The sequence below is a fragment of the Osmia bicornis genome, chromosome 2 (assembly GCF_907164935.1).
Source record: "Osmia bicornis bicornis chromosome 2, iOsmBic2.1, whole genome shotgun sequence".
NCBI lineage: Eukaryota > Metazoa > Arthropoda > Insecta > Hymenoptera > Megachilidae > Osmia > Osmia bicornis.
The window spans coordinates 7,177,938-7,191,116 of NC_060217.1; the positions used below are offsets into that span (position 1 = coordinate 7,177,938).

General features: G+C 33.4%; 1 protein-coding gene across 4 annotated transcripts in view; it reads left to right on the plus strand.

Annotated features, from left to right (window-relative positions):
* Positions 1 to 11,744, plus strand: part of LOC114878463 (neurotrimin-like) — a 100,794-nt gene extending 89,050 nt beyond the window's left edge. For 2 of the 4 annotated variants that reach the window (XM_029192311.2, XM_029192314.2), the window contains exons 5-10: positions 243 to 371; positions 465 to 602; positions 3,692 to 3,841; positions 4,225 to 4,287; positions 4,993 to 5,094; positions 8,199 to 11,744. In XM_029192311.2, the coding sequence (XP_029048144.1) occupies positions 243 to 371; positions 465 to 602; positions 3,692 to 3,841; positions 4,225 to 4,287; positions 4,993 to 5,094; positions 8,199 to 8,407 (791 nt within the window). In that variant the 3' untranslated portion in view covers positions 8,408 to 11,744. Of the gene's footprint in view, positions 1 to 242; positions 372 to 464; positions 603 to 3,691; positions 3,842 to 4,224; positions 4,288 to 4,992; positions 5,095 to 5,421; positions 5,580 to 8,198 lie in introns of those variants that run through there. The other 2 variants (XM_029192313.2, XM_029192312.2) reach the window with 2 other exon arrangements.
* The last annotated feature ends 1,435 nt before the right edge of the window (positions 11,745 to 13,179 follow it).

A 13,179-nucleotide genomic window follows, 5' to 3' on the forward strand; every position in this document is an offset into this window, starting at 1 on the left:
GTTCTTAGTTTTGTTGATACATTATATTATAACGGTGCGAAGTGACAATTAATAAGAGAAATTAAATGTGAAATGTGATCAGTGCAATTAATTTAGATACATTGAAGTAATAATTAATTAAATTGGAGATATTTATTTTATTAATCAAAGCAGTCATTTCCTGTATTCGACCTTACGTTAAATATTTTTGTAATTCATTTTTTTCTATACATTAATTTTATAAATTGTTTATTTTGTTGTAGTAAGAAGTGTAGAAGGGTCAATCTTCACTATCACAAAGGTAAATAGATTACAGATGGGTGCATACCTATGTATCGCTTCCAATGGGGTGCCTCCTACAGTCAGTAAAAGAATAATGCTGATAGTGCACTGTGAGTATTTTTTTTCTCTTAAAATTGTATCTATATAAGTACATCTGTTTTTTCAATAAAAGTATCATAACCTTCCTTACTATGAATTCACAGTCACTCCAATGATTTCGATCCAAAATCAATTGGTAGGTGCACAAGAGGGACAGAAGATGACTCTTGAGTGTCATTCAGAAGCCTTTCCAAAATCAATCAATTATTGGACCAAAGAGAATAATGAAATTATAAAAACTGGTATTTCTAATTGATTATTAGGCAAGTGTAGCTTGCGTAAATTTATTTTTGTTTTTTCAAATTAAAGATTTGTTTAAACAAATAATGGAAATTAATTCATTAATTTTCTTGCTATAGTTTGCATGTTATGTTGCTTGCAATATTTATCTGAAATGAAATTCATCACTAATTAGGCATGCCAATTACAATATAGCATGTTACAGGTATATAAAAATGTCCAATTTTTCTTTTAGATTTGTTGTGCAAAAATACCTTGTAAATTAAGGCTCATATTTGTACATAAAGCTTTACAAATTTCTGATAAAATAACACGAATTTTTGTTATAAAAATTGCAAAATATTAATCTGTAAAACTAATTTTCAAAAACTAATATTCGGTATAATATCGTAGCTTTTCGCTCTATGCTACAAAGTTCCAAAAATTTTCCTCCGATAGTGGCGAAATAGTTAGCTCTCAAAGTCAAATTGGATAACGCACCTTTCTGCAAAGTGAATAACATGGTTACACCCCTTCTAGCAAATGGAAGAGAAAATATTCTTCTGAACAATTTTATTATATAGACTAAAAATAATTAAAAATGGATACATAAATGTAATAATCAATATATTAGTTATAAAATTTCACTTTAATTCGCCTCATTTTATGGAACATTGCAAATTAACAACAAAATATACTGCCAAAACATTTTGTAAATAATTATATTACATGAAAAGTTCAACACCACGGCTCATTCGACGTAATTATGGCTCTATACGTTTCTGCCTATCCGTTTGGGACGATGTTAGATCGTTTTGGTAATGTACACTAATGTTCAAAAGTATTAAGTCGTTTGACATTTTCAACAAAACTCTTGGATTTTACATACTGAAATTAAATTATACCTTAAATTCTATTTATTACTTACAGTTAGTAATCACAAAAGTATAGATATTTTTTAGTAACTTAATAAAAATGATCGATTTAATTGTTTAAAAATTTTAATTTATTACAAATATTCATCAAGTTCTCATGATACGTTTCCTACGATTGAATATAAGTATGAAACTCTTTAATACTGTACAACTTTAATTTATTTTCAAATTCATGCAAAATTTGATAAATTTGATACTTTTGAGCGGTAATGTACGGTATATACGGTGCACACATGAACGCTAGTGTATCGTGCGTGTACACTCGTTAATAAAACAGCGTTAACTATGTTGGCCAGTACGGTTCAATCGCTCTTCAGTGAATTAGCAGCCCAGGAACACGTCCATTACGAACAGGCAAACGCGAAGGTAGCATGTTGTATTTATTTACGTGTGAATCTCGTAAAACACGGATGTAAACTTTTATTTCGTTTTTTTATTGTTGCACTTTCCTTGTAAGTTTCGTTGCGTCACATTAAGAATGGTCATTGGAACAGTGATAAGATATGCAGTATGTTTCACCGAATTTGTTGGTAAACAATATTTCATGGTATTGATTTTTTTTTGTGATGAAAGGAAAAACGCAATCTTTTGATATCGTTAATGAATAGTATTGATTCTGGCAGGAAATAGCAAATAATTAATTACGTATTGCTTTTTCCGTACAAAGTCCGCTGGGAAAGAATCACACACTATTGGCTTTTTAATTAACTTTCATAAACTATCAAGAAAACTTTTGTTTTCTTTAATAATAGATATGTATTTGTCTTTGCTATTATTAGAAAATGTTTGCCAATGTTTGTTTCTTGTGAAACTATTTAATTTTTTTTTCGCAAAGCAATTAATTTCTTTTAATGTTCGCAAAGTCAAAGGATATTTACCATATTTACTTTGAAACTTTATTACAATTTTCCTTATTAAAAATATCAATCTATTTAACTTTAATTTTCTGATTAACCCTTTGAAGCATAGGTCATAAATTGAATTTTCTCTCTATTTTTAGGGATTCTGCTTCAATGTGTACTAGGTTCAATTCAATCCTATCGAAACATGTGCACCAGACTTAAGGTGTCGTCTCACATCTCAGACTCGTTTGTTTGGGTTTCCAAGTGTCTCGTTTTTGTCCCGATGCTGAACCCCGTTTTTGATCAGAGACGAACCCAAGGCAATCTTTCAGAGTAATTTGATAAGATGTAACCCAATTAAGAATAGGGAAACCACACGTTGCTTGTAGTGATCTACAGAATGTAATGTATTATTTCTATTTCATAAATTTTTCATTTAAAAATTGATAAGACTAATTTTAGTGAAAATACCATTGGATACGCTTCATAGATCCGGGTCACAATTGATCCAATTCCATCGTTCGAGGGATAAAGATTATAGTTTAGATCTTAGTTTTGTTAGATTACTATCGAACATCGCGCGAACAAAAGTGACGAAGAACAATATGCTATAAAAAGCTCTATATATGTAGAGTGTCGTGCCTTCGGCTACTTACCAATGCCATTACTGTCCTTTCTACATCGCGACGACTCGCACCCTTCTCAAGCATCGCAAACCAGACGTTTTCCGGCTTTGCTGGACGGGGTATACAAGTTTAATGGCAGGTGATTGTCATGACTTCTGCTCTTTGCGCCGCTCTTTTCGCCCGTAGCGTGCGGTTTACCAAGGGAAAACGATGTCTGCTGTGTTATTAATTCCTGAGCGAAAGTTTGACTTAACGAATCTCCCTTGGATAGAACGCGAAACGTATGTACGTTCGCAGCTGAAATGCAGGAGTCGATCAAAAAATAGGATACGATTAAAAAAATATATGTGTACTGTTTTGTATTTTTTAAAATAGCTTTTTGCACTATAATTATTTTCCTCAATTTGTTCTCAGTTAGCTCGAATTTAATTTGTTCTTCTTTTAATATTTCAGTTATGAAAAATTGTATAGAGTTATTATAAATGCATGTTTTTATTAAAAAGATTGTTTATACTTGTTCAATTATTTATATTCTTTTTAACAGGTATTCATTCAGAATAGTTTAGTCGTTTTATTAATTAATTGTAAATATATTACGTCGTAAGTGGTAATTTCAAAATATGCTTGCTGCTCATTATAATTACAAATTGTGCATTTTATATGATTAACGTAGATTTATTGAAATTAAACTGAATTATTATGATTCCAGGAGAAAAATATCAGCAATCAGTTACAGACAATGCATACAAAATACAAATGAAACTTACAATATTGTCGGTGGAAAAGTCCGATTACGGAACGTACAAATGCATATCGAAGAATTCTTTAGGAGAAACAGATGGCAGTATTAAACTCTACCGTAAGTATTTTATTTTGTACCTTTTTAATGGATTCTGTACCATTTTGCACTTTTCTTTAATTTAAATTTGATAGGAAACTACATTAAGATTTGAAACGTTTTTTTCCTTTTCGTATATTACAGTAGACTCTTTTTATATTATCACATGAGCGATTTAACCTAGATACGAATTTTCAAGGATAGTAGTGCTACTCTCCTGCTATCATAGTCTATAGAAATTATAAATTTCTATCTCCCTTGACATCTTCAAATGACAAATTTTCCTCCTACAGTCCTATCGGCGGCAATATAACGAGAGCCCTACTGTACTATTAAAAGTATCATAGCACCCAAAATGATTAGTGATATAACAATAAATTAAAATTATAATATATACTTTATAGATATACCAACACCAACAACACAATTAAAAACGACGACCACCCCCAGTTCCACTGTCGAAGAAGGTAAATTTATTAACAAAGACAAATTTTCAGAATTACAATGATTTACTCCGTTATACAATATATTCAGAAATGCAAATAAAGATGCTAATGAATGCCGTGAAAATTAATGGATGTATTATGTTATCTCGTAATATCTTGTAAATCTAGAATTTATATTGGAAAGATATTCTAATTGTTACGACCTTGCAGCCACAGTAAAATAAAATGAGAAAAGCCACTCACAATTAACTCCATGAATTGATTTGTTGTCACATTTCAATTTATTTCAAAAAATTGTCGAAGTTTTATTTAAACAAATATCGAGTGCAATATGAATATGCTTCTCCCAGTGACCTGAGTTAAAAATGGATGAAATTTTATTCAATTTTGATGTATCGTCTATGGTCTATCGATTCCTATATTTTATACAGCTGTCAAAAATATCGCATTTAAAAAAAAATTGTTGCTTTATTAACGAACACGTTCCAGAATAAATGATTTTACCAACAACATGTACCAAGGTTTCATGAATAAATAATAAAAATAAACTGTTATTCAAAAATGTTAGTGATCAAAATATAACGACTTTTTTTATTAAATCTTAAATTATGATTTAAAAAATTTTTTTAATTCGATACAAAAATAATAGATTATATAGTGAACGTCCATTAAATAGAACAGAATTGAAAATAGTACTAATAGAGAAATAAATCATTTATTTTTCAGTTGAAAATATTCAAAACTCACGACAAGGACCACTGCCTAGTATGGAACCTATCCAGAATGAAGGGACGGATACTTCATTGCCTAATATCCTTAGGAACGATGGTGAGTAATCTTAATCACTAATAAATTTCTTTTTCAAGGCAGAAAAACCAAAACGCATATTAACAAATTTAACCCTTGAATGGCGGACCACGGGAATGACAATTTTGTATTATTTTCATTTTTAAAATTTTACACTGTTCCTTTAAAAATTATACATTTAAATTTAGATTAATTTCCTTGTATATGGTTTATAAATTTTGGTTTCGATTGACCCAGACTTCGCTGTTCAAGAGTTAAAAAGAAGATAAGGGTGTAATATTAATATTCAAAAGCAATAATCTTCCACTATTGAAATTTTTTCTTTACACTCTACTGTTTAATCCTCAGAAATCTTTCGTTCACAGACGCACATACATCGATACAAAACTGTAGTTTAACTTCAGCATTGTATTGCTAAGTCAGGGATAAGCATCAGAGCAATCTCTTTAAGTAACGAGATGTATTGTACCCCAAATAAACGATGATACAGTATACTGCCTTAAGTATCCGACATATCATGCTATTCGATCAATCCAGTACTTCGTGAATTATCTAATCACATTCAAACCCACCTGCAACATTATGTAACCATTTCCTTCCAATTTTTCTTACCTTTAAACGTCCACTCTTCTCGATTTTCTTCATCTGCTTCTTCTATTAGTTTTACCTGGTGCATCCATTTTTCACATTCATGAAATAATCAAAAACTTGGAAAGCTCGGAGGAGTTGGAACACTCCGAAGACGCGCGTGTACCAGGAGATTGTATGAAGACTGAAGGAAAAGGACCATTGCTTTAGCTTTTTAAGGTTCTCTATGTCAAATAGAGCTAGAAAGAAAAAGAGAAGGAGAAGGTGAAAAGGTTGAAGTCGAAGGGTAAAAGGAAAACGGTTAAGACTATTTTATGGAATATAGTGAAAGGGAACCCTAAAGCAGAACGCAGTATGCGGTCCTGAATGCCGCGACATCAATCAGTGCCGCTTCTTAATGCTTTAATTTATGACCTCCCTATGTCGTGGTCGCAATCCATTTGTCATTCCAACTTCTTAAATGCAACTTCGGTAAATGCTGAATGTGTTAATCGCCTTTAACGAATAAATTTATATCCTTCATTGTTCGAAAGGATATATGCCCTAAGTAGAACGTGGAACGTTCCGCGGCTAAAAATGAAATGGAAATATCGCAACTTTTTGTCGTACGAAACTTCATTTTCTAGAAAAATGAGTTTGAAAATCGCGTGCATTTGATTGATGCCCGGGGTTACTAGTTTCACTACAGACTGCTATTCTGACTGTTTTTGTACATAATGCAATTTCGGAGTTCTCTTGCTATCTTGATTGTCGCATGCGCTACCGGTATTAATGCAATACGTTGAATGGCGTAGGAATCACCGCAAAGTAGATATACGCCGAACAATTAAAACAAAAATAGAAAGATAGTATTTTAATTTCAGCGGTAAATTGAAATTTTCAAATTTGAAAATTAATTGTTCCTGTTATCCATAATTGGAATTTCAATATTTTGTAATAAACGTCCATTTTCACTGTAGCAGTTAAATTACTTTTTCCCAAATTATTTTCTCTTTTCAATTTATTTGTAGAACACAATTCAAATATTATAGCTATTATTAGTAAGGAACGTTTATTACAATTATTAATTAATTACGAAGTTAGCCTCTGGGTATCATTTCCAACAATTCTGCATTTGGTTTCTTCGTTGACATTGTGCATTCAAGCAACAGTTGCAGCTTTGTCGGAGCAAGTTTGAATATTCAAGCGCGCACAGTCGCGTTTGCATGTTTACATTTCGAAGTTTCCAAGTAAAAATTCCATTCAATTCCTTTGTTACATTTTGTAACAATCATTATATTTTCTTTAATCTTGTTTAGGGAGTATAAGAATTTAATCAATGACATAACACATTATACTTATTATTTCAATTTTGGCGTAAAAGTGTTTGGATCAATATTGCTTTATTCGACAAGTTATTGAAACCATAAGGAAAATAGAGAAATTTCTTAAAAAGGCACGCGAAGTAAGATGTAAGACTGCCTTCAACGTTGTACCCGGCAGCGGTGGAGCTTAACAGTAGGATATTCGATTAAGAACTTTGGTATAAATGAAAAGTAGATACGGCGGGCGTATTTTAACGTAAATACGTTATCCCGCTTAGAAATTCCCTGAGAACTTCCTTTTAAATCATCGGCCTCGGCGTAATGCGAGAACTTACGCACAGTGGTGTGAGAAACTTTTTGAAGGGAAAGTTCGAAGGAAGACGTGAAATTTACCCGCGAACTTTCAGCAACGTGGCACGATGCCGTAGATCTTCTCCAAGGCGACAAACACTTCGTTCTCAACGGGATTTTGATGAAATCCCACGGCGGTTTATGAACTACCGCGTCGCCTTCACTATGAAAAGTAATCTGATCTTTCGTTTCACGAAAACTTTCCTAGGGTTTTCCTGGGCATTTCGCGTTTTATTCAATTGTAATCTGTCGTTTCAAGGGAATACGGAAAATCGAAATTGAAAAGTCCGAGGGAGAAACGACGGTAATTACAAAAGGTAAAATTTCAAGAACTCTCCTCCATTACACACTTTCCAAAATTTAATATTCTTCCTTTTTACATTGGATCTCTGGGACTGTTCATAAATTTTGTGAAATTAACAATTGTGATTTTAATAAAAAGGAGTATGGATTTTGATCGATTTTCCCTGAGTAAAAAAATTTTTTCTAATGGAAGCAAAGATCATATTATAGGCAAACTGTTAACCACGTTTAATTATAAATAATTAAAGTGAATACAATAACACTATAACAGTACCACTTTTTATATAAATTAATTAACATTAACCTTCGAACGACGGACCATGGAGAAGGCCCCAATTTTAATTTAATTTTGTATTTTATATTGTTTTCATTTTCTAAATTTTATATTATTCTTGCAATATGAAACCACTTCGCTTAAAAATTACACATTTAATTTTTGTAAGTTTGGATTTTGTTCGACCCAGACATCGTCGTTCGGAATATAATAAAAAATATTTAAGCTTAATATTACTTTCGGGGTAACATTAAAGAATTTTCGTATTCATGCTCGCTGCTAATAAATCAATCACTTTTTCTCAGATATACGGCTTCACGGGAGAGCAAGCAGCAGCGACTATAACGATGCTGAAAACACCGTGACAAAAGGACGAAAAAATATTGGTGGCGAGGTACGGCCACGAAGAATCGACAACACGGCGCAATCGATGTCATCCAGGGGTACAAGCACGAATTTTCTAGTGCAATCTAGAACGGCCATCTGCATAATCCTACTATCTGCCCTGTCGTAGTCACGTCAGTGTCCAGTAGCGGAAAAAAAGAAGAAAATAAAAAATTAAAAAAAAAACGGTTGTTCGAGGGAAATCCTTCGAATGGGATCAAGATTCGTCCTGTTCATCGTCATTCATCTCAACCGTGAAAGGGATCAATTAACGAATGTGCTTGAACGGCGTGAATTTACCGCGGATATGGTGTGCGGTTCTTTGTAAAACTGAAACTGAAGTCAACGAAACAATCTTATCGTTAGTTTGTGTTATTCGAACGAGAAAGTTTAGTCAATGAGATCCTTTCGAGTCTGCCACTTTTGTTATTACTAATTATCACAGTTTATTTGAGCTCGTTAAAATCGTAACTTTAATTTTCTGAAGGATGCGCTTCGAATAGATAAACATTTTAACTCCTATGTACATACGATATTTTTTGTATGCTTTATAAACTTACAAATTACTCGAAGAAATTTCATTCATTGAAACATGTTCGGCCTAATTACTGTACACTGTATTGTATTATTGTATCTATTATCGTTGCATCTGTTGTACTAGTTAATGTACAATACATATGTACAGGGTATCTTTGAAGAAATGAGATTGTTCTATTAATTTCAGTTCTTGAAAAATGCTATGAGAAGACACTCCATTAGAAACTAAACGAAAGTATGTTAGAAGTATCTGAAATCGAGATTACTTCAGCCTCAGTTCAAGTCGGGAAGTGATTGGATAGGGTCGGATCGGGTCAGGTTGGGATCTTGAAAGTTTATAAAGCTAGGGCTGTGCGGATACCCAAAATTACGATATTTTTCTATTTTGTAGTCTGGTCTTGAATTTGAATTTCTACATTTGAAAGCGTTTCTATATTTTATACATCGTTTCGAAACGTTAACTGTATCATACTGTATTCATTACTTACTACACAGTTTTGATTCACCTAATTGAAAGTACAATTTTCCAAACATTAAACAATCTAAGGGTTGAAGGTTTAAAAATAAGGAAAATGTATGAAACAATATTATTATGTTTTAAATTGATCTGTAAAATTTTTTGTACAATACTGTTGTATTAAAACAACGCGTTTACAAAGATACGGCCATAAATAAAGAGGAATCATTGAATTTTCAATGTTGGCAACTTAGTACTTCTAAGACACCCTGTATATACTATGCAATACAAGATTACTCGACACAGCACAGACAATGACATATTATTTCTGTGCTAATGTGCAACATGTTGTTTGAAATAACTTTGTATAATTGATGTGCACGTGTATGCATTGGAACCTGTTGCGTAAACGTTCGAATGATTTGAACGAATTGTACAATGATGTTTGCAATTGAGAACATTCCAGTTGAGACGAGAGTGACTTGTAAAACCTTAGGAGGAGCCGTATGTGTAAATTTCCTCTAGAAAGTAATTTGCATATATTTGTAAATAAAATAAGAATACAATAATTCGAATAATGTGAATTTGTTAGCGAATCTGTACATATGCGTAGAATTGAAAACTGTTCCATTTGTCTCCTGGTTAATTTTAAATCATTCACTTTAATTCGTTTTTTAATAAAATTGTACTTAAGGAATTTATTTTCACCAATTAAATTGTACATATTAATTATAGATATATAATTTACATCTGCACGATGATTTTTACAATCGAACATTTTAAAATGTACTAACACGTTGATTGCGCCAGTCAAAATGATTCAATTTTTATGAATTTTCACATGATGTTGCTCACAAATAATTACTGTTGCAATCAACGTGTTAATTATCTTCATCGGTAATAAGCAAAAATATAATTGTTTATTATAGCACAGTGCATTTGTATAGTGATCATTGTTCAAATATTATTAATTTATTGATTTAGTTCATTTGTTGAGCTAGGTGAGAATGGTATGGAAGGTGATAGTAACATGGAATACCCATTTTATTTTTCGATTTACAAAATTTCAAAGTAGCTGAAAATAAATTATTTTTAAACTAGTAACAGACATTAAATGTTACAAACATTGCAATACATATTTACGAAAATTGAGCTGAAGATCGTAGTGGTACATATTACTATCACCTCATTTAGTACTTACATTGTACCATAATCTGGTTGTTGGTGAAATTCATTGTACAGTCTGTATATACATGTAGCAAATAATTGAAAAATTACAGTAAACATAGTTTATGATTTGTAATCTGTAACTAGTTGTAACGGTTATAGTAATTAATTATCAACATAATAATAAAAGTACCTCAGTGAGCTTGCTATTTCTTTCTAGATATGCAGCATTTGAAATTAACTTCTTCTCATAAGCACCTCTGAGTACTTGTATATTGATGAATAAATTGTTTATTGTTTATTTTGATGATTCCAACACAGAAGTGTAAGAATAAATTAATCTTATATGCTGCATATTTAAAGGATTTTAGTGAAGTTCTTAGATAAAAATCAATGTAAAAGCTATCTTTCCGTCGTTGTAGATTTAGTTTAATTGGAACGTTATTTGAAAACAAACGAATGCTTATCGTTGAGTAGATATCATAACGAAAAGTGTGAATGTTTAACTCTTAGAGACCGGACCCGAACGCAGCTGAACACTTCATACATTCCAAAATTTTTTTCATTATTTCTAATTTTTTCATTATACGAAAACATAAATGGTGTGAAATTTAGAACTGATAAAAATTACTTTTCACTCGAAAACAAAGGAAAATTTATGTCGGTAAATCGAGATAATAATTACTAATTGTGAGCGCATCCACGTCTTTAGGCCACAGCAGCAACTTATACGTATGTATATTTGCTCGCAGTACTTTAAGAGTTAATTTGTTACGTGCAAATGAAGCAGTACCTCTCTTATAAATGTTTGCATGGGATGTCCCAATGAGATTGCTCAATTTGGAAACCACAAAAGTGCATGTATAGCGAAAATTATGCATGTACACCTAGGTGCAATGCAGTCTTCATTTGTAGGAAGAGCCGTTTGCTTTTTATGGAGAGCCTAAGGAAAACCTAACGTAAGAAGGGCCTAACCTAGATACCTCTTGCATTTCCCTTTAATTATGAGAAGTATGTGTTGAGCTAAAGTGTACATACACTGAATATTCGATTTTTACAAATTTTAAAATCATAATTTTGATTTCTTTGTAATAAAGAATTTACAAATTTTATGTATTTATAGTAATAAAGGATTTTCAAAAATCCTCCATTATTGTTAGTGACTTTATTTATTTATTGATTATTTGTCAGTGACTTTATTGATGGACAAATGCTTTTCTCATTCGGTTAAATGAATGATGTACTGCTCCATTGTGCCATGAGACATAGCATAAGAAAAGTTTATTGTAGAATCATAACATAAATTAGTCCAAATGTATGGTAAGTAATTAAAGAAAGTACTTTGTATTCAAAATAAGTTATTGATTTGCATCCTTGCATCCTTTACACCTCTGTTGCCCTTACACCTCTGCATTCCTTACATCTCAGCATCCGTAACATCTGCATTCCTCGGATCGTTTTTTTTTTTTTTTTTTTTTACGTGGTGGAAATCTTCAGAAAGACACCTCCAGCCCCCCTGGGGAGGGGCCGGAGGTAGTGTGGGATTTTTACCCACTAAAACCACCACGGTGGCCTGCATTGGGGCTATAGGGAGGGCCCCGGGATCTCTGATGGACACGCCGAGACCCCCCACCCCACTCTGGCGCCACTGTCTCGGAGGAGGGTTTGGTCTTTGACCCTCCCCCAGGTGCCAAACTCCACCGACATCGGGGGGCACACCTGATGCCGGCACTCCTCGGGGACCGCGTGCAGTGGAGACCGGGGTCCCAGCCCCGGCCCCCTGCGGCCACACTTCATATGCCTGCATCCTTTACATCTCCTGCTTTGCTTACATCCCTCTATCACTTACATCCTTGAAATGACTCTTTCGGCGTTCGTAACAGCACCCTCTAGCGGCAAAAATTTGAACTAAAATCCCGACCTCGAATCGGCGCCCTCTGGTGGTGAAAAAAGGAACTAAATCTTGCAGAAATTTTGGCCCTCTAGCGGCAAAAATTTGAACTAAAATCCGGACCTCGAATCAGCGCCCCCTGGTGGCGAAAAAAGGAACTAAATCTTGCAGAAATTTTGGCCCTCTAGCGGCAAAAATTTGAACTAAAATCCGGACCTCGAATCAGCGCCCTCTGGTGGCGAAAAAAGGAACTAAATCTTGCAGAAATTTTGGCCCTCTAGCGGCAAAAATTTGAACTAAAATCCGGACCTCGAATCAGCGCCCCTCTGGTGGCGAAAAAAGGAACTAAATCTTGCAGAAATTTTGGCCCTCTAGCGGCAAAAATTTGAACTAAAATCCGGACCTCGAATCAGCGCCCTCTGGTGGCGAAAAAAGGAACTAAATCTTGCAGAAATTTTGGCCCTCTAGCGGCAAAAATTTGAACTAAAATCCGGACCTCGAATCAGCGCCCTCTGGTGGCGAAAAAAGGAACTAAATCTTGCAGAAATTTTGGCCCTCTAGCGGCAAAAATTTGAACTAAAATTCCGACCTCGAATCAGCGCCCTCTGGCGGTAAAAATCGGAACTAAATTTGTAATGATTTGTTACTCAAAAAGAGCTTACAGCGGTACAAGGGGTACAAGAATATTAGAGGGATATAATGGATACAGGGATATAAAGGATGTGATTTGGGAGTAGTCCTTGTAAGGTCCATGAAAAGAATGAGAAAAATAAATAACTGCAAAGGGAAGCCTTGGTCCATAAAGAGTAGGATTAGGATAAACAACAACTGAAAAGGGCGACCCCCAGGG